General features: G+C 49.5%; 1 protein-coding gene across 1 annotated transcript in view; it reads left to right on the top strand.

Annotated features, from left to right (window-relative positions):
- The window catches only part of TAF4 (TATA-box binding protein associated factor 4), a 74,757-nt gene that overhangs the window by 22,930 nt on the left and 26,239 nt on the right, over nucleotides 1-25,588 (top strand). Inside the window, exons 2-4 of the mRNA XM_046679054.1 lie at nucleotides 20,091-20,257; nucleotides 21,691-21,810; nucleotides 24,982-25,101. Of these exons, the coding sequence (XP_046535010.1) occupies nucleotides 20,091-20,257; nucleotides 21,691-21,810; nucleotides 24,982-25,101 (407 nt within the window). The remainder of the gene's footprint in view (nucleotides 1-20,090; nucleotides 20,258-21,690; nucleotides 21,811-24,981; nucleotides 25,102-25,588) is intronic.

Below are 25,588 nucleotides of genomic sequence, written 5' to 3'. Positions count from 1 at the left end.
AAAAATTTTTATTTTCATTAGTTTCTGGGCCATTCTTTCAGTGTTTTTTTTGGTAAAGATAAGCATGTACATACAGACTTACATTGTTTCCCTTCTTTTCTCACACCAAAGGTGTATACACTGATTTAATCTTGATTTTTTTCTTAATAATATAACCTGGAAATCATCTTCTGATGGCATTTTGTTTTAATTGAAAAACTTTAAATTTTATACCTGGTACATTCAGAGAAGAAATTACTTTCAATAGTGACACATTCTTGCATAATTCAAGCACCTAAACTTAAAAAGTATTTTTGGAAGGGAATCATTCAAAAAGACATTGGCTTTCTCTCTGCTGTGGTGAAGAGCGTACCCTCAGCATAGGTCAGCGATGCCTGGGGGTGCTGGGGCTGGAGGTGGAGGGCGTCTGGGGCCGTCCTTTCCTCCTGGAGGTGAACGCTTGGTGTAGGCCCAATCCAGTCCGCTGGGTTGACTCAGCTTCCTGGTGTGATGTGTGGGCGAAGTCCATGGTGTCTGAGGGTTTGAGGGGACTCTCCTGTCAACATAGGTCAGCACACACAATTGTTTTTTTGAGGGGGATGTGTAATTTACATACAAGCAAATTATGCATTTTGAGTACACAGGTTGAGTTTTGAGAAATATGTACACCTGTCTGTCCACCCCCATCAAGACGCGGCCGTTCCCTTCACCCCCGGAGGCCTCTCACGTCCAGGCAGACGCTCTTCTTGCGTTCTGCTTGCAGCTGTGTCTGCTTTCCTAAAGTCTCGTGTGAACGGTGTCGTACATTATGATCATGGCTGGCCTTCCCTCAGTGTGTTTGTTGCGTGTATCGGTCATGTATTTTTTCTGCTGACAGCGTTGCGGGTTTGGACACATGCAGTGGAGTAGTCCGTTGTTTCCCGTTTTTGGCTGTTAGGAATGAAGCTTCTGTGAAAGTCAGTGTCCAAGGCTCCGTGTGGACATGTGTGCGGACACGCTTTTGTCCTGGGTAAACGTTAGGGAGTAGGACTGCTGAGTCACGTGGAAGGTGTAGGTTCCGTCTCATCGGAAACCAGACTGTTGTTGTCAGTGCTTGTGCAGGTCCGCTCCTCGGCCAGCAGTGCGTGAGAGTTCCTGCTGCTCCACGTCGGTGCCGGCACGCGCGGTCAGGCGTCTTCATTGTAGCGGTTGTAGTGCGTGTGCAGTGGTGCCCCACTGTGTTTATTTTTAAAGTCCATTTATTGAGGCATAGTTTACTCTTTTTATTGTATAGTTCTATGAGTTGTAACAGACACTTAAATCCTGTAACCGTCAGCACAGTCAAGATGGAGAGGAGTCCCTCGGTAGTTGGCCCCTCCCCCACCCTCCTCCCCTGGCAGCCACTGATCTGCTCTGTCACTATGATTTTGCCTTTTCTAGAATTTTATGTAAATGAAATTATACAATAGAGTCTTTTATGTCTGGCTTCTTTCACTTAGCAGAATACTTTTGAGATTTATCCAAAGTGTTGCATGTATCACTGATTCGTTCCTTTCTGTTGTAGAGTAGTGTTCCGTGCTATGCATATAAACTGCGTTTCATTCATCTAGTTACCGGTTGGTAGATATTTGGGTTGTTTCCAGCTTTTGGCTATTATGAATAATACTTCTTTAAACATTCCATATGAGTCTTTGTATGGACATAAGTTTTCATTTCTCTTGGGGAGGTCCCTAGGAGTGGGCTTGTTGGATGTGGTAAGTGAATATTTGACTTTTTAAACTGCCAAGCTGTTTTCCAAAGTGGCTGTACTATTTTGCATTCCCACCAGCAGTGTGTATGGTTGTTTCAAATCCTTGCCGAAAGTTAATATGGTCAGTCTTTTTAATTTTCGTCATTTTCATGGGTGTGTAACACTATCCTATTGTGGTTTTCCTTTGCATTTCCCTGATGACTGATGATGTTGAGCATCTGTTCATGTGCTTATTTGCATTTGCATATCTTTTGTGAAGAGCCCATTCAGATCTTTTGTTTGTGTTTTTTAATTGGGTTGTTCATTTTGTTACTGATTTTGTAGGATTTTTAAAAATATATTCTAGATACAAGTCCTTTATCGGATAAAATTGTTTCATAAATATTTTCTCTTAGTCTCTGTTGGCCTTTTCATTTACCTAAGGGTATCGCAGAGAGCAAGTTTTCAATTTTAATGAAGTCCTGTTTATCAACTCCTTCTTTCAGAATTCATGTTGTGTCTTATCAAAGAAGTTTTTAAATATTTAAATTATTTTAAAGAAATATTTATGAGATTTTTGCCTAACCCAAGGCACAAGGATTTTCTCTCATGTATTCTTCTAGAATTTTTATGGTGTTAGCTCCTACTCGATCCACTTCAAGTTAATTTTGGGATAGTTGTAAGGTAGGGGTTGAGATTCATTTTACCCCCCGTAGAACATCCAATTGTTCCAGCCCATTTGTTGAAGAGCTCTTCCTTTCTCCGTTGAATTATCCTGCCACTTTTATTGAAAGTCAGCTGACTCTGTACATGTGGACTTTGTTTCTGGACTGTGTTCTGTCCCATCCCTCTGTGTGTCTGTCCTTATGAACACAGTGCTGCTCCACTAGTGTAGCGCCATCGTAGTAGGTCTTGAACTGAGGTAGCAGGAACCCTTTAACTGCTGTGTTTTTTCATAAATGTTTGGGGCTGTTTGGGTCCTTTGCATTTCCATGTAAGTAAGTTTTAGAAGCAGCTTGTCAGTTTCTACAAAAAAGTCTTCTGATATCTTGCCTGCAATTGTGTTTAATGTATAAATCATATTTATGATAATTGACATCTTAACAATAGTGTCTTCTGATCCATGAACATGGTATACCTCTCTGCTTATTTAAGTCTTTCAAAATTTCTCTTAACATCGTTTCATAGTTTTCAGTGTTTATGTCCTTAATGTTTTGTTAAATATATCTTTAATTGTTCATGTTTTTATGCTATGTAAATGGTACTTTTAAAAGTTACAATTTCCAATTATTTGTTGCTAGTATTTAGAAATACGGTTGCTTTTTAAGTATTGACCTTATATCCTGTGACCTGGCCTAATAACTCATATATTAGTTCTTGTAGCAATTTTGTACATTTCTTGGGATTTTCTACACAGACAACCGTATTGTCTGCAATAAAGAGAGGTTTACCTTTTCCTTTCTGATCTGTGTGTGTTTTGTTTCTTATTTCTTGTCTTTCCTCTGTTGCACCGGCTGGAACCTGCAGTGTGACGTTGAATAGAAGCAATGGGAAGGGACATTCTCGCCTTGTCTGTGGTCTTGGGAGGATTGCATTCGACTCTTTCCATTAACTGCATGATGTTATATGTAGGATTTTCATAGATGCCCTTTCTTAGGTTGAGGAATTCCCTTCCATTCCTAGTTGGGGGAGAATTTTTGTCATGAATAGATGTTTAGTTTTGTCAAATGCCTTTCTTCATGAATTGAGATGCTTCTGTGGATTTTTTTTAGGTTGTTAATGTGGTGAGTTACATTGATTTAATTTTGAATGTTGAGTCATGGTGCTTGCCTTGATAAAACTCACATGGTCATGATGTATTATGCTTTTGTATGCTGTTGCTTTTGAGTTGCTGAAGTTTTGACTTCATGAGGGCTGTTGGTGTAGCGTTTTCTTGTCTTGCAGCGTTGCCGTCTGGTTTTGGTGCATGAGTGATGCCGATGGCCACAGTTTACCTGGAAGCTTCTGCCTGCCAGCGGAGCTCCATTGTTTACGTCCCTGACAGCACTTGCTGTTGTTAGACTTTTCAGTTCTTCAAACCTAGTGTAAAATGCCATACAGGATTGTTTTAGTTTTCATTTCCTTTTCGTTTAATATTGAGGAAGGTGACATCATTTTGTACGCTTACTTCTGTTTGTGAGTATCCTTCTGTGAGATGTCTGTGTCTTTTTGCCCTGTTTTCTTTTCTTTTCTTTCTTTCTGAGGAAGATTAGCCCTGAGCTAACATCTGCTGCCAATCCTCTTCTTTTTGCTGAGGAAGACTGGCCCTGAGCTAACATCTGTGCCCGTCTTCCTCTACTTTATATGTGGGACGCTTCCCACACCGTGGCTTGACAAGTGGTGCATAGGACCATATCTGGGATCTGAACCGGTGAACCCTGGGCTGTCAAAGTGGAATGTGCAAGCTTAACTGCTGTGCCACCAGGCTGGCCCTGTCTTTTTGCCCAGTTTTCTTTTGAATTGTCTCTTATTAATTTGTAGGAATTCTATCTATTTTCTGCTTATGGTTCCTTTATAGGTAATACATATGTCCAGTATCTTCCAGTTTATGGCTGGTCTTTTCTCTAGCTTCATGGTATCTTCTGATGAATGGGAGTTCTTGATTTTAATGTAGTTGAATTTATCTTTTTCTTTATCATAAACACCTTTGAGAGCCGTGTTTAAAAAGTTATTTTAAACCTTAAGGTTACAGGGTTATTCTCCTGTATTTTCTTCTAAAATTTTAGAATTTGCTTCCACTTTTATGTCTTTAATTCTCTTGGAATTGGACTTGTGTATGGTGTGTTAGAGTTCCGTTTTCATTTTCTTTTCTTTTTTTTTTTTCCTTGAGGGAGATTGTCCCTGAGCTAACACCTGTGCCAATTTTCCCCTTTTTTTATATGTGGGATGCTGCCACAACATTTCTTTTTTTTAAAATATTTTATTTTTCCTTTTTCTCCCCAAAGCCCCCTGGTACATAGTTGTATATTTTTAGTTGTGGATCCTTCTAGTTGTGGCATGTGGGATGCCGCCTCAGCATGGCCTGATGAGCGGTGCCACGTCCGCGCCCAGGATCCGAACTGGCGAAACCCTGGGCCACCAAAGTGGAGTGTGCAAACTTCACCACTGCGCCACTGGGCCGGCTCCCCATTTTCATTTTTCTCTCGTTTGGATCAGCAGTTGTCCTGGTACTATTTATTTGAGTGGCCCTTCCTTATCTCACTGATCTGCATGTCCTCTCTTTAATATTTCAGGTTTCATATTATGTAGAGGTCTATTTCTGGGCTCCTAATAGTTTTCTCTTGGCTTATTTGTTTGTCTTTTCATCAGGACCTTAAAGAAATAGCTTCGTGCTGACTCCTAGTATCTTCTGGGGCCGCTACACCACTTGGTTCTTCCTGAGAATTGTCTGTGCTAGTCTTGGTATTTTGATCTTGCTTATAAATTTTAGAATTGGCTTTTTGAGGCCCATGGAAGTCCCTGTAGGTTATTTTGATTGGAATTATATTCATCTATGGGTCAGTTTGGGGAGAACTGATAGCTACAGTACAATGTGTGCCTATCCACAAATATGGTATATCACTCTATCTAGGTCTTCTGTAATCTCTCTCAAATTTTGTGTATATTTTTCCATCTGTGTCTTGCACATATTTTTGTTAGATTCATTCTGGGACACTCTTAAGTTTATTGCTGCTATTGGAAATAGTAGTTTTTTAAAAAAATGACATTTCCTAATTCTTTGTCGATGGCGTGTTGAATTACAGTTGAAGTTTGGATGTTGATTTTGTGTCTAGCGTTTTGTCTAACTCTGTTTTCATTATTTTCTTTCATTAAAACACGTCTGTGGGATTTTCTGGATGTTATATGTAGAGAATCCTCTTCTCTGCCATTAATGATAATTTTGTCTCATTCAGACCCTCATGCTGCTGCGCCCCGCCTGCCGTCTGGTTCACCGGGCTTGCTGGGATGTTTGGTGTGGTGTTGGGTAGAGGGGGTGATGACCAACATTCTTGAATCGTTCCTGATTTCAAAGGAAACATCTCTAATGATTTACCCTTGGTTTGTAGATTCCTTTCTCCAAGTTAAGTAAGTTCCTTCCCATTGCTAGTTTGCTAAAGTTGTTTGCTTTTTTTGGCAAGGGATATTTGATTTGTTTTTTAGTTATGAGTGGATGTTGAGTTTATCAAATGCTTTTTCTGCAGCTGTGGGACTTGCCTTCATGGTATTTAAAACGGAATGGCATTGCCGTCTGCTCCTTCTCCCGCCTTCCCTCTCCTTGGTTGTCCTCTGGCTTCTGCTGCTGCGCCCCTGTAATTCCTGGAGAGTGCCGGAGCCAGCAAGGAGCCCCGGGCTTCCCCTCCCTATGAGCTCACACCTGCTGCCGGTGCCACGCCCCCTCCTGCCCGCGGCCGCGGAGCCTCTCTCCTGGGGCCACGCCCCCTCCTGCCCCGCGGCCGCGGAGCCTCTCTCCTGGGGCCTCACTCTCCTGTGCTTGAACCTAGCCCTCTGAACCTTTCCTATTTCCAGCTGGCTCCTCAGTGTGTCCTTGCCCACTGTGCGGGAATGGGGACACCCTCCCTCACTCCTCCCAACAGCCAGCCCCAACTCTCCTTGTGTCCTTTTGGTGTTGCTTCATTTGGGAAACCAGTCAGGCCCCTCAGATCAGGTCAAGAAGTGTGTGCTCTAACAGAGCTGAGCAGCTGTCCTTCGTAGCACAGACTGCAGATGCGCGCCAATAGCATCGATTGAGTGTGGCATTGATTGGATACCAGGGGTCATAGGCTAGTGCCTGCCTTCTCCAGCGTGTAAGAAGCTCCGGGAGACGCTGCAGCGTTGCTGTGTGTTTCTGGTTTTTGTTGGTGCTTGCACATAGTAGGTCCTCAGGGAGTGTTTACTGACTGACTGAAGGAATGAATGAGTGCACTTCGGCTCCTCAGAGCCCCTCATTTTGCTACTTCCTCTCAGGGGTGTTGTGATAAGTGAGGTTGCCAGAGAGTTGAAGTTCTGCTATAAATCACGTAAGGTGCATAGTGTCTGCTGCCTGACCTCAGTTTCCTTGAAATTGTGCACAGGATTAGCACTGTTTAAAACGTTTTCAAAACAAGCAGGACACTTGGAGTTTAGTTTAAGCTGCTGCAGACCCAGGCCCCAGATGGCCCTCCAGCCTGGCTTCTGGAGCCTCGCCCTCTGCGGTGTGGACTGGCCCTGTCTGGAGCAGCGAGATGCTCTTCTTGCCTTTGACGCTTTCAGGTTGGTCCCTCTTTTCTGACCCTTTGGCTAATAAATACCAGCTGACTAGCCAGCCGGACATGTGAGAGGGTAGAGATGTTTGTCTCACTCTGGACAGACCTGTGGATTTTAGGTTAGAGAACAGGATTCTGACCCATCCGAGGAAGCAGAGCTTGCTGAGCAGAGTGCCATTGTGGATGACTGAAAGGAGAGTTCTTTTGTCTCTGCTTATTGATCTTGAAAAAGTCCAGAACATTCCTCCAGAGCATCCTGTGCATTCTTTGCCTTGGTGTTCATGCTGATCCACCTGTCCTGTTTCCGGAGCTCACTTGGGGCTCTGGACACGCTGTAGCTTTGTGGAGAGTGGTGGGTTCTTTGGGCACCTGCTTCCGGGCTGCCTGCCCAAGGTTTTGGTAGGAGTGTTTGCTTGCTTGTTCTTCTTTTCTTAATCTAGAAAGAACTTTGGGTGAATGACAAAAATACTCATACTATGAGAAGAGAAGGTTACAAGAAAGTTGGGGGAAAGGGAAGATAAAGGGAAGATAAGATGGAGCTGAGGTCAAGTGCAGAGTGCCCCCTTGGGGGTCTGCTCAGTTGCTGGGGGGTGGCATGGGCACAAACTGGGAATGGAGCTTCTACCAGTCCAGGCAAAGGGACACCAGAGTATTGTCTGAGCGGAATGCAGAATCTGCAAATGAAAGAGAACACATTAAAATTGTGATTGGATAAAAGTTCTCTGTTAGTGCAGAATATTTAGGACTTTGGACATAAGAACGAGAGTTAACTGTGCTCAGGCGTTATGCTAAGAGTCCAGGAAAGTTGAAGGGAGGTTTACTAAGCCCTGCTAGTGTGCTGGCTGGCCTCGTGCAGGGCCTCCCCGGCAGCTGATTTGCAGGGTCCGGGCCACTGGCTTTGGTGCTGGGAGGGTGGGGGTTTGGATGCCCCAAACCCTCACCCTCAGCCACCTTGGCTGTGGGTCCAGGGCTCCCGGGAAGGAAGCGGGGAAGCCTCTGAGGGCTTTGGGTTTCAGGGTTTTGAAGATGAGAGAAAATGAGAAACCGGTGTTGGGTAAAGGATGGACGGAAGAGAAGGCAGGAGTGGCACCAGGGCCTGAGGTGTTTCCAACAGAGGCGTTTCTCCGGAGATGCAAAGAAAAACCTGCAGGAGATCACGGAAGTGGTTTCCTGTTGTTGTATTTACAAGCAGGAACGAGGGCCTCAGGCGAAGTGTGCTCAGGCAGATGCACGGACACCACAAAGTGAGGGGCTGCTGCCCCATGTGAGTGTGAGGTCCAGAGCAGCCCCGGGCCAGGACTGTGTGGCCGTGGGGTTGGAGGGGGAGCCTGGCTCTCGCTCAGAGAGACCATGTCCTCTGTTGCACCTGTTGGCAGGGGAGCCAGCCACGTCTTTTCTGGGGCAGTGTTTTCCCTACGCCTTCCAGAAAAGCAGCGAGATGGGACGAGGTACTTAGAGCCACAGAGCCCTGAGCTTGCAGAGTGGGGCACGTAGGCCCGTCCTTTCAGTGTTCATTAAGTGCGAGGCCCTGGCCCCCCTGGGACACACGAGGCAGAATGGAGTGTCCAGGACCAGGGGTGGGCAGATGTCCACGGGAGAGAGTACCTCAGCCTGGAGGGTATGTGCAAGAGAGCACTTGGCCGTGGCGACTGTAACGGGACAGTGTGTACAGCCTCGGGGACAGGAATGGGGACAGTACATGGGCCGAGGGGCAGTCTTGGCAACCTTGGGCCACACAGGTGGCACCCCTTGGTGGTGGACCTGGGGGAGGAGGGAGGTAGAAATGGGCCCAGAGGTTTGAGGGGTCTTCAGAACCTGTGGGCCGTGACCTTCCTGACATCCTGTCATCCAGCACTTGGTGGGACTGTTTTTCTTTTTGTGATTTCGTTTAAGTGGCAAAGTGTTCCTAATGCCAATTTAAAGAACTATAAACACTATGCATCTTCTCGTGGGACACAGACACACTTAGGTGCATCTTGACCATATTTTTTCATCTCTTAAGTACGTAGCTCAGCATGCACATGTGACTTTTACGTAAGTCGGTCACGTGTGTTGTTCTGCAGTTGTCTTTTCACATCAAGAACACGTGTCCCCGCCAGCACACAGGTAGACTGCGTCCTTTTTGCTGGTGCGTGGTGTCTGTGGTGTGGCTGTGGCCAGTTGGCCTCCCCCCGTCCGCTGCTGGGCGAGTGTCCCACTGCACACAGACCCAGAACTGCAGTCACTGGGTCAACGGACATGTGCGGCAACACTGGTGCTGCCAAAAAAGACCCTCCCAGGCGTGTGTGCACTGCCCCACTCTGCAGGGTGGATGATAGACACTGAGCAAACCCTGTGCTTGTGTGGCACGTGGAAACTGCCACCTCATCGAGACTCTTGCCTCGTCATGAGGTCGGGCATCTTTGCTGTTGCTGGCCCTTTGTGTTGCTTTTGGGAATTGCTTGATATGTTTTTTGGCTAATTTTTTTTTTATTTTTTAGGAATACTAGCCCTGAACTAACTGCTGCCAATCCTCCTCTTTTTCTGAGGAGGACTGGCCCTGAGCTAACATCCGTGCCCATCTTCCTCTACTTTATATGTGGGACGCCTGCCACAGCATGGCGTGCCAAGTGGTACCATGTCTGCACCCGGGATCTGAACCTGCGAACCCTGGGCCGCTGAAGCAGAATGTGTGCACTTAACCGCTGGGCCACCGGGCCGGCCCAAGGCCAATTTTTTTTTTTTTTAATTAAGATTATGATCCAAGGCCAATTTTTAAAGTAGATAAGACAGGTGTGGTTACTAGCAACTTAGTCAAATTTTTGGGCACAATTTTGTTTTCAGAAACTGTACTCTAAACCTGTTCATTACAAAATTTCAACCTGTCTGAAAATGTTTGATGTAGGGAAAGACACCTCTGCTCCCACCCCGCCACCCCCCCGGCCTCATTCTCATTCTCCAGTCCATCCTGTGGGGAACAGTTCTGCCAGGGGATTTGCCCGTGTGCATGCATGTGTGCATGCGTGCACATGGTAGTGAGTTCTTAAACATAGCGTCTAAGGAGTTCGAGAGGACACGTACTGTCTAAGTTTCAGCAAGACTTTGAAAGTGGCTGTGTCGAGTGAGGAGGCTCAGAGATCAGGCGTAGGGGCCTGACGCTTAGGCTGTTCTCTGCTCCAGACGTGGACTGGTACCTGCTGGGCAACGGTTTGCCAGGCCAAGTGGTGGGAGGCCCGACTTGAAGGCGGGAGGAAGACAGGAGAGACCTGGCCATCTGAGGGCTTTGTGGGGTTTTGTTTTAATCTAACATGAGGTATATTTTCTAATCTGTAGCGTTCGAAGGCGTTGGTGGCACAGTAAATCAGCGCCTCCCGTCGCCTGCGTCGGCAGGTGTAGCTCTGGCCGCGGCTACTCCCGCCTTGGCCTTGGCCCTTGCCCTCGCCCTGGTGGGCTGTGTTTGCAGCTGGCCTGAGGAGTGTGGTTTGAATTAGTTTTCTCTTCTCTGAGCATCAGATAAAGGGCAGTTTTGCTATTGACTAATTTTCCATTAAGCTGGCTGAGCTTGCCCTACCGAGGTGACAGCGGAGCATAAGGAGTGGCTCCCAGTGCTCCCCCCAGAGGGAGGCTCGCTCCAGACCACCCGTCACGGAGCCAGGGCACAAACGGGCCATGGAATGGCGATTTTTAAGAAAAAGTCATAATGCACACTGCTAGGCAGGGGAGTTTTTATTGCTGGGTTTTATTAAATGACTGGAAAATCACTTTAACATTTCAGGGCTGTTTTAAAGCATGTGTCTACTTACACCGTAAAGCAAGTCTAAGTTGGTGTTAGACTTTTATGTAAAATGCTACGCTCGGTAGTTTTTGGATCACATACCATCTGTGACGTTAATGCTACTTGCTGCATCTGTTCAGCTGAAGGGATGTGAAACTCTGGCTGCTGACGCACTGTCCGGCGTACAGGCTGCTCTCTCCTGGCCCTTGGAGGTGTGATGGGTGTTTCCCAGAGGCCTCCCCTGGTCCTCACTCCTTGGGCCCGCAGCGCTGCTCGCTGGCGCGTCCGGTGCTGGCCATGTGTGTGCTGTCGCGGTCGCCTTCCCTCAGCTCTCCTGCCCCGCCCTCCACCTGCATGCCTACTGCATCTGTACGTGCCTGCGCCCCACAGTGCTCTGTTCTCCCCACTTGTCCAGCCCCTGGGCTGGCCCCTGGCCCCTGTCGGTCATCTGTTGTGTGTCCGTGCCTGGAGGCCAGGAGCAGGTGTGCGGGGACTGACTGGGAGTGTGTGTCTGTCAGGTATGAAGGTAGCAGGGTGCCTGCTGCGGGGGCTCGGGTCAGAGTTCCTGGGAACACATCTGTTTACCTTGCCCTTGTCCTCTCTGCTCCCCCCAGCAAAGCTCAGTTCACTAGATTTGCATCTCTAGATAGCAAAGCATTTCCCACCTCCAGTTTTTATTTTGAAAAATTTCAAACTTAGAGAAAAGACTAATACAGTGAACACCTGTGTACTCTCCCCCAGATTCCTGTTGCTGACAGTTTTATGAAAGCCAGTTCATCTGGAGCTGACGTGGGGCCGGCGTTCATAGGTGCGAGCCTGTGCCTGTCACATGCTGATGGAGCCGTTAGGCAAGTGCTCCGTGGCTGCAATGTCCTAAATGTGCCGCTCCCTGGGGGATGGTGTCTGTGGTGGACATCAGCATCTTCAGGTCACAGTCGTAACAGGGCTGTGCCTCTGGCATGGGCTGGCTTAACAAAAACGTGTGTACGCATGCACCTTACACATTACATGTAGATACATTCACATGTCGATAATTTCTAAATCTTACCGAAGTGTGTCAGTCATTTAAAGTTATCTTGTACTTAGAATTTGAGGAGATAACATTTGGGGGTGTTTTGGGGCCGGAAGCAGCGCTGGCGGGACGAGGGCTGAAACCACCCGTGCAGCCGGCGGCGCGAGCCCCGCTCTGAGCGTTCTCCACTTCGAGCGCCCGAGGCCAGGACGTCAGGGCCGGTTCTCGGTCCCGAGCCTCGGGAGCGCCGGCCGTGCATGCTTCCTTAAGAAACAGTGACACTCAGCTCAGAACCCCGCCCGTGGGAGTTACAGCTTGGAAGATGCCACAGTCCCTGACTGAGTAGACGGGTCGCGTATCCTGGCAGGCTCCCTGGGAGAGGAGGGGAGCAGCTCACCAGCCGGGAGAGAGGGGCTGGGCAGGTGTTTCCTGACCGCTGCTCATCTCTGTCGCATCGGTAGAGTGAGTTGTGCCCACCGTCGTAGGCCCAGTGCGTGGCACATAGTCAGTGTTTAATGAATCTGTGACTTAGATGTCTGTGAAGGTGAGGTGAATGGTCTTTGAGTAACCAATGCAGAAAGTTATTTATTTGGCGAGTACATTTTATCCTGCTCTGAAGACACAGGGATGAAGAAGACAGTTGTGGGAGGAAGGATTTTGTGGTCTGAAGGAGGAGAAACGCAGCGTGTTGGGAAGTGAGGGCCTGGGGTGGGCACAGGGTGTGCCCAAGTGCTGGCACGTTGTAGGCTCCTGAGCTTCTCTTGAATTCATTCCTTCGTGCAGACAATGAGGACCGCCTGTCAGAGTTAGTCCTGCCCGCGGGGAGCTCACATGAGGGGGCACAGACATTAGGGAGTGATTGCACAGTTCTCAAATTGCAGCTGTGACAGATGCCCGAGGCAGAGCTGGAGAGAGGCTGGCTCGCCCGGGGAGGGCCGGGCAGCTTCTCCTGAGGATGCCGGGCTTCAGTGGGCTCCAGAGGGTGAGGTGGGTTAGGAGGCAATTGGGAAAGAGGGAAGGTTCTGGGTGGAGGTCCTGTGGTGGGCAGCGGCTCTGTGGCTAGTGTCTGCATGCTGCGAGGTGAGACTGCAGAGAGGTGGGGGCTGCCCTCAGGGGCTTGGAGGCTGCCATAGGGAAGATGGCTTTATCCCAGGAGCCGTGGGAAGCCACCGAGAGCTTCCTGGCAGGAGAGTTTCTGAGAGATCACTCTGTTGTAATGGGAGATTCATGCAGGTGGTTCCATGTGTCGGTAGCTCATGCCTTCTTTACTGTGCCATTCTGTGGACGTGTCAGCCATTGTTGGACCTGTCATCTATTGGTGTACTTATGGGTTGTTACCAGTTTGGGGCTGTTACAGATAAAGCTGCTATGAATAACTCTTGTAAGTGTCTCTGTAAGGGTATGTTCTTCCCTTCCTCCTGGATGTATACCTAGGAGTGGAAGGCTGCGCCAGGCTGTGTTGAACTTCTTGAGAAACTGCAGGATGCCTTCCCACCAGCAGCACTGGAGAGCTCCACTTCCAGCACACCCTCGCGGGCACTCGAGACGGCCAGTCTTTACTTGGGCCAATTAGTGGGTGTATAATGGTATTGCATCATGCATTTAATTTGTGTTCCCCTAGTGACTAGTGATGTAACATCTTTTCATGTGCTTATTTGCCATCTGTATATCATTTTTGGTGAAGTGTCTGTTCAAATCTGTTGCCCATTTTTTTTTGAAGAATATTAGCCCTGACCTGACATCTGCCACCAATCCTTCTCTTTTTGCTGAGGAAGATTGACCCTGAGCTAACATCTGTGCTCATCTTCCTCCATTTTATATGTGGGATGCCTGCCACAGCGTGGCTTGATAAGTAGTGTATAGGTCTGTGCCCAGGATCCGAACCGGCAAACCCTGGGCTGCCAAAGTGGAGCACACGAGCTTAACCACTGCACGGTTGGGCTGGCCCCTGTTGCCCATTTTTTTGTATGAGGTTGCTTGTTCTCCTGTTATTGAGTTTTGAGAATTCTGTATATGTTCTGGATACAAACCTTTATTAGATATACGCTTTACAGAGATTTTCTCGCATCCTGTGGTTTGTCTTTTCATCTCTTAGCAGTGTATTTTGAAGAGCAGAAGTTTTTGATTTTGATGAGGTCCAGTTTATCAATTTCTTCTTTTACGGATTATGTTCCTGGTATCATATCTAGAACATCTTTGCCTAGCCTGAGGTCACAAAGATTTTTTCCTGTGTTTTCTTCCAGAAGTTTTAGAGTTTCAGGGTTTCAGTTTAGGTCTAGGATCCGTTTTGAGTTGATTTTGGTGTGTGGTGTGAGGTATGGATCCAAGTCAGTGATTCCATATGTGGACAGCCACATGGCCCCGCATGTTGAGAGGTTGTCCTTCTCCCGCTGAAGTGCCTCTGTGCCTTTGCTGAGAAGCAGCTGTCCATGTATTTGTGGGTCTGTTTCTGGCCTCTGTTCTGTTCCTTTGATCTGCTTGTTTCCCGTTAGGCCAGTCCTACACTGTCTGGATTACTGTAGCTTTCTTGTGAATCTTGGACTCAGGTAGTGTTGGTCTTCTGACTTTGTTCTTTCTCATGGTAGTTTTGGCTACTCTGGAACGTTTGCATTTCTGTATGAATTTTGGAGTTGGCTTGTCCGTTTCCACACAGAAAGCTACTGGGACCTTGACGGATTGCGTTACATCTGCAGGTCAGTTTGGGGAGAGTTGATGTCTTAATGATGCTGAGTTTCCTTACCTGTGAACAAGATATGGTAAATCTCTGCAGGCATTTGGGTCTGCCTTAATTTTCTTCAGCAGTTTTTTGAGTTTTTGGCATATGCTAGGGTGAAGAAAAGTTTATGATTTTACATCTGAGGTGAAGGGAACTGCAAATGCTGGACCATGATTTGGGTCTGAAGCTTCATTTTTAACTAAATATTCAGAAATGCAGTGACGTCAGCACTCCCAGCACTTCAGCAACAGCGTTTTCTCCTGGGCGGTTCTTCCTTTGAGTCTTAAATTGGCCCCTGTGAAGATGAAAGAGAAAACATTTGGCTTAGTGGTAAACAGGTTTTAAAAGTGAGACGCGCCTGCACACACGGTTGCCGCTCGGGTGCCTGCTTAAAGAGACAGGACAAGCCTTGAAGGAGAGAAGCGCCCGGTTCCGGCATGCCCCTTTTCACACTCAAGGTCGTGTCCATGCTCGCTGGTGCCACTGTCTGGTGGCACTTTGGGGGCCAAGAATGAGAGTTTATCAGAAAGGATGGTCAGAGTTGTGCGTTTTGTGGGTGAGAGCAAGAAGGGGTGTCCCTAAAGTACGGCCAGGTCGTGGCCCTGACCAGCTGCTCTGGGAGGCGGGCAGCCCTGAGCCTCCTGTGGGCTGTGTGGGAGCCGGGCTCCTTTCAGAGGCAGTGCTGCAGCATCTGCACGGCTTGGTGCGGTGGTGCACTCCGCTCCCTTGTGCTTAGGTTTTGGGAGGGTGAGTGTGGTGCCAGAAGTAACTCAGGGCCCTGCTCACTCGCGTGTCTTCACCGCTGCCAGGTTTGCTGAAGTCACAGCTCTGCAGGTTTCGTCACATTTTGGGGGTAATGTGAAAGGCTAAGAGTAAAAGGAACATTTAGGCCGTAATTCAATCAGCCTTACCAGTGCCTGTGTTGGCATCTTGTAGAGTCTGCTGCCATTGGAGAGCTTGGGGACCTGCTGGAGGGGAGCCTCTGGGCAGGCGGGGTGGCCTTGTCATGCTTTGGCCTGGTGGATGCTCCTTCTTCCATGCTCCTCCTTCCGCCAGCTGCAGCCTGGGGCCACCAGGTCCCTGGCCATCCGGTCGGTCCTCCTCAGAGCCTCCCCAAGCTCTGTCGAGCAGCTGGGAAGCGCTGCGCGGTGCTCAGTGTGAATTCTCCAGCTGGATTTCAGACTGCGCCTCGGCGGGGCGTTTCTCTACTCCTGTCTTGATTTGGCTTCTTAAGTGACAACGTTGGGGTTTGGGGGAATGGGTTCATTTTGCACGTTTGATTGTGGGGGGCTTTGCCTTTTGTACCATTTTTGCAGACTCTCAGTGAGGTCTGAGAGGTGACAGCACTAGGGACCCCCTTGGAGGTGAGAGTGAGGGCAGGGCTCTGGTCCCTCTGACCTGGGCTGCCATTCCTTGCTCATGTCCTTGCAGCCCAGGCCATTTTCCCAGGCAAGATCCCCTCCGGGGTGGGGAGCCTCTGGGCTAAGGTGGAAGGACAAGCCTGTGTGAAGGGGTGTCACAGGCGAGGTCAGGGGGCTGGGGTGCAAAGCTCCCGGTGCCGACTCCCCAGGGTTTGCTGAAGAGCGTTTTCTCCGAAGTGATGTCTTCCAGGTGGAGGTTCCCAGGCCAGTCGAGAAATCCCCGTTTAATTTGTAGTGTGGCTTTGGCTGACCTACATTTTGGTTAAAAATATAGTAAAAAGTGTTGTTATGAAAGGGATCAGAGCGACTGTCACCCTGGGTGTGAGCCCTTGAGTGTATCTTGAACTCTGGTGCTCGAGGCGGGGTAGGCTTCCTTCAGTCGTCAGGAACTAACTCGTGGTTGCCTCAGTGCTGGGATGGGGGGATGTGGCCCCACAGAGCTTGTGGGGCTGGCCTCCGGGAGGACTCTGGCTGCTGGACACTCCGCTTCCCGCCCCAGAAGTGCGCCTGCCTCCCAACAGGCGGGTGTCGTGGTCCTGACGAACGAATGGGCACGTGGAGGCTCGGTCACTGCCAGTCGGTGCAGCCTTGAAACTATGCGTTGTAGTTTTAAAACCTGAGCTTTCACAATAGTGAAAAATAGAAAATAGCCTGTCTTCACCAGTAAAGAAATTAGAAATACATTTTGGATGAAATATTATATAGCCACTGAAAATTATGTTTTTGAAGAATGTTTAATGACACGGAAAATGCTTATGATACAAGAAGTGAAAACGAGAAAATACCAAACTGAATATCACAAAATGCTCTCCATTTTCTTTACAGTTATCAGAACACGTATGTTGTACATATGCACGTAGGATAGCGAGTGGAAAGAAATACACAGCCCTATTAACCAAAGCAGGTAGGATTGCAGGAGATTTCTGTTTCCCTTGTCCGTCACTGCACTTCTCAAGTTTTCTCTCGTGAGCACTTATTTCTATACTAAGAGAGAGAGTAAGATAATTGAAAAGGAAAATCTAAGTTGTTTCTGTCTGCGTGGTCTGGCTGCGTCTTGATGATTGTTCGTGCAGTTGGCGGATTTGGTTTCAGTGTTCTGAGTGGAGGAGAGGGGAGACGGTGAGGGCAGAAGGAGCCGGGTGGCCGGGCGCTGTGGGGTGAGGGCGGGAGGGTGGCTGCGAGGAGGTGTGTCTGCGTCAGGAGGCAGAGCCCAAGGCCTGGTCTTTGTTGTTAACTGCCTTTGGGAATTGACCACATTGGGCTGATTCGGTGAATCCGAAGGGTCTTTTGAAATGGAAGTTGTGTTTACCGTGGCAAGCTTGGCCTTCTTCTTCTGTCATTGAAGGGTCCGATGAGTATGGCCCTCCATATACAGCCCTGCTTGGTTACTATTGAAACAAAACTGCCAGGGTGCGTGTGTGGTGTGGGTTTTAGGTGCGTTTGTGTGGGAAGGCACTGTGGTGTGCCAGGCGGCTGCTTCGGGTGCTCTTGGAGGAGTCACTCAACCGTGGCCTCGGTGGCTGTCTGTAAGGTAGATCCCTTCCCTGAGCCGCCCCTTGTGCACACTGAGGCTTGGGAGGGGGTCGCCTCCTGCCGCTGGGCCAGATGGATGTCCCCAGGCCGTGGTGCTGCCTGTAAATGCAGGCGATTACCTTTTCATGACCTTTCATCTGTAATTTAAATTAAATTAAGTTAAATTTTGAGACAAAGTTGTGTTTCTTTGCCTCTGCACGAATAGAAGCTGTACACTTATCTTTCTGTTTGTGATGAATGACCATAACCAGAGTGTACAAGATCCAGAACTGTGGTAATGTCCTTACAACGCGGCCTGTGACGCAGCAGTCGGTGTTCTGTCTTGGGCTGTCACGTGTGTCTGACTTTTCTTTTTGTCCAAATTAGTGGCTGTGACACACCGTTCTCCCAGCACAGCACCGGCCGCCGTGTGCACGTGAACTTCCTCCGCCTGAGGCGCCCGTGGCTGCTCGCGGTCGTGGGAGCATCATTGCGGCTGTTCAGTCGGTCATTTTGAAAGCATCCTGGCTGCCTGTGTGTCCGGTCGCGTCGGTCGGTTTTCTCACTCTTCCTCTTCTGTACTCACTTGGAGGCATTTTCAGTGCCCGAGCCAGGTGAAGTCACCTGCTTGGTCACACAGTCGCTTCTGGGCTGAACTTGGATCTTTCCCTTGCTGTCATCCTCACCACAGGCACATGGCACAGCAGGCACGATCTTTTTTCCTACACCTTTACTTTGTTGGCATTTTAACCACAACTCTATTTCATGAATATTTATTTAAATATTCCTTTAAATTTCCGTAAATGTAATTGTTTAAGCAAAAAAGCATCTGATAATTAAAGTGTATACATCCACTGCCACATCAGCAAGTTTGAAATCGGGGTGTTAGGCGTAGGTGCTGGGGGAGCCTTATGGCCTCACTGCCCTGCCGCTGGTGTGCTCTGGGCCGCTCAGCCGCATTGAGTATCGGCTTCTCAGAATTCTCAAGAGGAAGGAGCAGGGCCTCTGAATGGGTGAGTGAGTATGATGAATGAATGGTCGGGTGTGAGAGGACGGCATCAGGAGGGGTTTACCGAGCTTTCTCTTTTGGTGTCCCTAGCACATGCATGGACCTGGGTGGGTGGCTGTACCAAATTCCCTGAGGGTCTACACCCAACTCTGGTGGTCATAGCTGACTCAAGCTGCACCCCCGCCCGCCAAGCCTTTCCTGAGTGTAGTGGGCACCTGCCGGGGCGCCGACGTCTGTTTCAGTGAGCCTTCCGGGCCTTTCTCTTGGCAGCGTGTTAGCGGGCTCCAGGTTTTGGAGATTTCAGCAGTGAGTTATTTGCAGCAGCTGAGTTTTTGGTTTTGTTTTGTTTTTTAGATTTCAGCATGGTTTATTTTAAGAAAGGGATGTTTTGGAGGGAAGCTCTCTTAGTGGGCATGAATGTGGTTCTTTTGGATCAAGAATTGTAGACGTGAACCCAGGCAGGGGCCTCACTGTTGTTTCTTGATATCATGACGGGTGTTGAAGGAGCCGGGGCCAGCAGCTTCAAAGACATCTCAGGCTTCCCGGATCGCTCCAGCTCTTGTCTGGTTGGGAGGGAAGGCCTGGCGTGACCGTGCGATGGCCAAGGGGAGCCTCTCAGGTTTGCTGTCTCCTTTCTGAGAGTACCGTTTGTAGCTCGCCTTGAGGGGAGGAGGAAAGGCTGCAAATGCAGCAGGCTTCCGGGCGTCCGAGGCTTGGCCAGCGTGGATGTGGAGATGCCTCCCTTTTCGTCCCATCTGTTTTTCACTGATGCGCGCGGCGCTGGGCTGTCTGCTGGGGCCATGCTTGAGGAAGAGTATGGTGTTTGAAGCTGTCCTCTGCAGCTCTGTCATAGCTGTGTCATGGGAAATTGAGTGTAAAGGTCAGACAGCTGAGGTCCTGTTTCTCATGGAATCTGTGATATAATTGGTTGCTGGTTTTTGAGCTAAGATTAATGCCAAACCTGAGGATAGGATTTGCATTCCAGTGATTTAGCTCAAGTACCGTGAATTGCGAGTGGTTTTCCCTGAGTGTTTATGTCTCTGTGTTGTGGGTGTCCCAGGTCAGCTGTGGGCACAGCACTGCCCCCGCACCCAGGAGGGCTGTCGGGCGTGCTGTGTCTCTTAGGCCCTGCCAGCCGTGTGGATAGAAGAGAAGGGGTCGAGAGCCGTGCTGCCCACCTCCAGAGACGGAAGTGGGGGCAGGAGATGGAGTGACTTGCTTGAGATCTGAGGCCCCAGCCACAACGCCTCCCCGACACCTGCCGAGTGGTGAACTTGGCCACGCCCAAGGCAGCGTGAGCCCTCGGCAGCCGGTGTGGGGGAGAGTGTGTGGCTGTGGGGACTTGTGCCAGGCCCTCGGGGTCCCTGCGCCTGTCTTCCTCATCTTGAAAGTAGGTACATGGCCATGCAGGCCAGCGTGGGGTGGCTGTGTGGCATGCTTGGGGCAGTGTGGCATGCAGAAGCTTTGCTCCCTGGCTTATTTATAAAAGGAAGTCTCAATTGCTATTAGAATTCCATGAAAAAAACCTTTTGAAGTTTTTTCGTCCTGTGTACTGTGTTTACTGGCAAGTGTGTTTAGAGTTCAGTGACTTTGTATGTTTTACAACTTCTCCTTTTTTCTTTTCAGAGCTGTCAGGCTCCTCTCTGGTAGGGTCAGTGCCTTCATCGGCTGTCTGGGGTGGGGCGTATTTCCTGACACCAGCTCTGCTTTATCCCCAGGTATGGTCCTCGTGCGGAGCGAGAATGGGCAGTTGTTAATGATTCCTCAGCAGGCCTTGGCCCAGATGCAGGCCCAGGCCCATGCCCAGGCCCAGCCTCAGACCACCATGGCACCCCGTCCCGCAACCCCCACCAGCGCCCCTCCTGTCCAGATCTCTACCGTCCAGGTGAGTGCACACCTGCGCCCCACCATGCCCACCTGCGGGGAGTCTGGCGGGATCCGTGAGGGTTGAGGAGGGTGGCCGTGCTGCCTCTGTGGGCTGTCCTCTCGTCCACTGTTGGGGCAGCTGACGCTGGTGTCAAGGACAGCACTGCTTTGAGGGGTCAGCCCCTGCACCCATGCACTGCGAAACTGTGGGTCCCGGCCCCTTCCCTTCTCTCTTGACTTCACCGTCCTGTGCCTCAGTTTCCTCTTCTGCAACGTAGAGATTCTACCTAGTCGTCCCTTGTAGGGCTGTTATGAGGGCTGAGTTAAGACATTTAAAGTGCTGAGAGTAGTGGAACAGAGTGAGCACTGAGTAAGTGTCAGCTATTATTATCAGGGAGGCGCATAAGAACTTTACAGGATTATGGTAAATGGTCCCCCTCCTCCCACGCACGGATATCTAAGCCTTGTGGGGTTAGTTCCCTGACCCCTGAGACTGTGTCCGGAGGACAGGTTCTGATACTTGAAGCAGAGTGCCTGGGACGTGCCCCTCCCCGAGCAGGCGGCATTCCTTGTCAGTCTCGTCGTCTCTGTTTGGGCACGTGCCAGCACCTTACGTTTCCGCTCTCTTTCCTGGTGCTTTTCTCTCTGGTGCCGTAATTCTGCTATTCTGAGCTAGTTGGCTAGTTAGAAACTAAAGTGGAGACTAGAAAGATCTTAAGAACTCTTTTCTCCTGTGATTTCAGCAGCGTTCCCCCTGGAGTTGAGGCCCCTACATGGTCGACTGAGGTCATGTATATGCTCAGAGGCTCACAAAGTACCCACCTCCCCATTTATTGAATGTCTGAAATAGCTCAAAACAGTGTTTTCAAAGTCTATAGAGTTCTGTTAAGTAAGATGCAGACGTAAGACATTTGTGGTTTCACTTTAACTCTTGGTTGTGTGTGTCGCCATCTGACTGTCAGCATTTTTGCTGTCAGTCTCCTCTCATACCAGCTTCAGCGTCCCCTTGCTCAGGACTGAGCCGTCTTTCTGCCCGGGATTAGGGTGTCAGCAGGCTGCCTGGGCCACCGTCTCCTTTACTTCTCTTCTGTAGCACTGGGGCCGGTCTTTAGACCCAGGGGACATATGCTTCTTATCACCTTCATCACTTTTTTCGTGCTTGTGAGCAGGATCACCAGAAATCCACACCGGAACTGATTTCCCAGCTATCTGCATTCTTTGAAGACCATTTTTGGTAGACTTTGTTAAAGGAGTCTAAAGATTTCATCATACACTTTTTACTTTGGTAAAACAGTTTAGAATTGGGTGGCTTCATTGAAAGTTGTGAATGGGCTTGTGGACACACTGGAGTGGACCGCTGCCCTGTTGAAGGGTTGATGTGGGGTGCACTGGGTGGCGGAGAATTAACTTTCACTTGTCGCTCCTTTTAGATGACTCTTACTTATTTTTCAGGCACCTGGGACCCCTATTATTGCACGGCAGGTGACCCCAACGACCATAATTAAACAAGTGTCTCAGGCCCAGACGACGGTACAGCCCACCACAGCATTACAACGCTCGCCCGGAGTGCAGGTGAGACGTGGCTCGGGGTGGCGGCATCCTGGACGCGGAGGCGGGGCTGCTCGAGTCTGGCTGGTGGATGCGAAGTGGAAGTGGCGTTTAGTGAGGAAGGCTCTCCTGAAAGAAGGTGTTTTTATCTGACTGCCAGCACAGGGTGGGCAAGGATTCCTTTTCTTTAAAGCCACACGGAATTTAACACCAGCAGCACTTTTAAAAGCGCTCCATTATGTAAGAAGCATAATTAAAAATGTCGTCTTATTAATATTTGATTGTAAGGCATCTCCGAAGCAGAAAGAGTCTATAGTGTAGACAGTTTGCGCGTGTGCCTGTCTGCCTGTAAACGCATTGATGCATCGTGATAGCAGCTCTTGTGTGAGCATCGAGTCCCAGCACCCTTCTTACTGCTTATGTGTGTTAATTTGTGTAATTCTCACAACACTTATTGATGAGGCATTGCCCAGTGAGGTGTGAGAGGTTCTAGAACTTGCTCTTGGTCTCAGCCAGCACAGCCTTGGAGCCTGCACGCTGGCCGCCAGGCTGCACTGCCTCCCTGTGTCCTGTGTCCTTCACCTTCAGTTAATGAAGTGGTTCCAGAAGCGTTCCCTATCAACCCTGGTGGGGTTGGTGTGTTTGTTTGTTCTTTAAATAGTGTTTTAAGCTGTGGGAAGGGAGAGTGTTCTAGAGCAGGTGCTGACTCTCCCTTGGCGTGTTTTGATGCTCCTGACAGCTCAGCCGCTGGTCTTAAAGCTGAGGAGAGGGGCCATGCCCCGGCTAGGCTGGCCCCTCCCTTGACAGAGGAGGAGACCCCCGGTCAGGGAAGCGCCTGCCCTGGCCGCCAGCTTGCAGCAGCCAGAAGCAAAGTGCTTCAGAGCTGTCGCCGTTCATAAGGGTTTGTGAGCGTCCATCGTAAGTGCATGTTAGCGGCTTGCAGGGTTTGCTGTCATAATACTCAGTTACCTGTCATAAATACAGTGTTAGCCATGTTTATTAGGCATCTGCGGCGTGCCAGGACTGCGCTTCCATGCATTGCTGATTTATGTGTAACCCCCAACGCAGTGCTGTCGGGTCGGCACTGTTCCCATTCCAAGCGAGGAAACCGAGGCCGAGAGGTGGTGTGCAGCAGCAGCTTGTGGAGGCCGGGGAGCACCCCCACCCCCGCGCTCTCTCCACTCTCTCTGGGTCTCGTCTGCATTTGCCTTTCGGCGTCTGCAGTGGGGGACACTGCCCTTCAAACAGCTCACAGAGCGGTGCAGCCCCCAGTGGATGAGCTGCAGCAGCGGTCGTCTGTGCGTCAGGAGCCTGTGCCCAGGAGACCGGAGCGTTCCTGCGACAGTCTTTCCGCCCAAGTTGAGTCTGAGTTTCAGTTGTGGTAGAAGGCCGTGCCTTCACTATAGTATGCTGTACTCTCCTATGCTTTAACTGTGCTTACTCCGCTATGCTTGACTATATACTCTACTACGCATTCTCCATACTATAGTGAAAGGTGATTTTTCTGAGAAGGTAGTGAAGCTCGTAGTTTTTGTGTCAATTTTAGTGGAAGGTAAACTTATGAAAGAGGTAGACACAATCTCAGTATCGTCCGGGTGGAACATGGGTTCATTGGACCAGTAGAAGTAAATGTGAGGCATGATTGTGGCGTGAAGGAAAACTCCCAAAGGATGACAGCCTTGGATATTTCTGGGTGTCCAGAAGCAGCTCCACTGTCTTCCCCTCGCTACCTAGAGGTGGCTGCTTGGTTTGTTCTTTTATGTTTTCTTCCTTTGAAGTTTTTTATTTGATGTTTTCTAGTTGCAAAAGTAACACATGCTTAATGTTACAATAAAAGAATACATAGTTTATGAAGAAAAGGCCCATCATCTCTTCCAGCTCAGTCTCTGCCAGCTCACGTTCCTCCCTTGAAACAGTGTCCACAGCCCTTGAAACGGTGTCCACAGCCCGGGGAACTGGGAAAACCTTAGAGACCTGCGGAAGTGCCGGGTGCAGGTCGCAGCTGCCTGCCTGCTCCAGGTGCCCTTGGAGCGCCCCCAACGGAGCAGGCGGGCAGGCGGAAGCAGTCACGCTCGGGGCCTATGCTGCCCCTTACTTTCACAAGTCGTAAAAAAGTAACGTTTAAAGAATTGGAGAGAAAATGCTGAAGGCTAGATTTACAAATTGGAAAACTACTAATTAAAAAAACCCAATAAACATTTGTGTCGTGATTGTTCATGTAGAATAGAAATCTCGGGAATCTGGCTAAGCCAGCAGTTTGAATTGCCCCACTTTATGATTGATGGGTAGCTGTTCATTTGCTTAAATGCATTTGTTTAGCAAAATAGCCCCTCCCTGCTAACACTGACTCCCTTCGGTTTCTCAGGTCTGCTCTGAAAAACCCCCTTTTCCATGATGTTTCTTGATGAGACTTGCTTTTGAAGAGCAAAGCAAGGTTGTTCTGGTAGTGGAGGGGCCAGGGACCCCCACCTGATCCGATCCCTGTGGGAGGGCTGTCGCGTGGATGTGACGTCCTGCCGTTCTTGTCGCCAGCCTTCTCTCTGTAAACCAGATGATAGGTTTTTCAGTTGTAGTTTTTCTGTTTTTTTAATTTCCCAGAGATAGGATCTGGTTTAGTTATTAAGAGATGATTTAGGGGCCGGCCTGGTGGCATAGTGGTTAAATTTGCGCAGTCTGCTTTGGCAGCCTGGGGTTTGCTGGTTTGCATCCTGGGTGCAGACCTACACACCACTCTTGAAGCCACAATGAGGTGGCATCCCACATAGGAGAACTCGGAGGACCTACAATTAGGACATACAACTATGTACTGGGGCTTTGAGGAGGTTAAAAAAAAAAGAGGAAGATTGGCAACAGATGTTATTAGCTCAGGGCCAATTTTCCTCAGCAGAAAAAAAAGAGATAATTTATACTGGTCACCATGTGACTTTTAAGATCGACTTTTGACAACCAGGTTCTTTCCAGCAATTGACTTCATTTCTATTAGTTTTTGCTACAGGTGCAAAATATTGCTTCCTCAGGCACTCAGGACTGCAGCCCTCAGGGGCATGGTTTATCGTGGAGCCTTCCGTGGGTCCCTTGAGGGTGCCTGTCCCGCCAGCACACACCTGTCCGGTGGGGAAGTCTCATTTTCTTATGAGGGACAGGAAGGCTGTCTCCCCGTAGCCTCTATTTACCTCATGTTTTGGATTCTTGCAGCCTCAGCTTGTTCTGGGCGGTGCTGCCCAGACAGCTTCCCTCGGGACGGCCACGGCTGTTCAGACGGGGACACCTCAGCGAACGGTCCCAGGGGCCACCACCACCTCCACAGCTGCCACGGTGAGTGCTGCCTTGCCACGCCGCTCACCACCTCCTGGGCAGCTCAGCCCACCCCCTGCTGGTCAGGAACGCAGCTCAAGGCGCCTGGTCCACATGTGGCCACACGCTGTCGCCTCCTTTCCTCCCAGGGCCCCAGGAACTGCTTGAGGCCTGCACGGGGAGCCCCAGCCCCAGATATGCAGATGAATCTGGGTCATGGCCCTGACGAGGTGGGGTCTGAGGGCAGCAGGAAGGGCCCTGTCTTCCCGTGCGAGGCTCGCAGGCCGTACAGAAGTCTGCAGTGGTAGAAGGAGCCCTGACAGCTGCGTCTGAAGGGGGAGCACGTGGACTCAGGGACGCTGCTGTGTGTAGAGCCCAGTGCCATCCATCTGTGCTTCTGCTTCCAGGAGTTTCCCTCCATGGGAAAATCTCAGAACCAGTGGATCACACTTTGTGACTTTTTTCACGTTTCTTTGCTAAGTATTTTTTCATCATCTTTAGCAGCTGT

This window comes from Equus quagga, chromosome 12, assembly GCF_021613505.1.
Source record: "Equus quagga isolate Etosha38 chromosome 12, UCLA_HA_Equagga_1.0, whole genome shotgun sequence".
Taxonomy (NCBI): Eukaryota; Metazoa; Chordata; class Mammalia; order Perissodactyla; family Equidae; genus Equus; species Equus quagga.
Note: the sequence above shows the minus strand (reverse complement) of the source record. Positions and strands in the feature narration are given on the sequence as shown.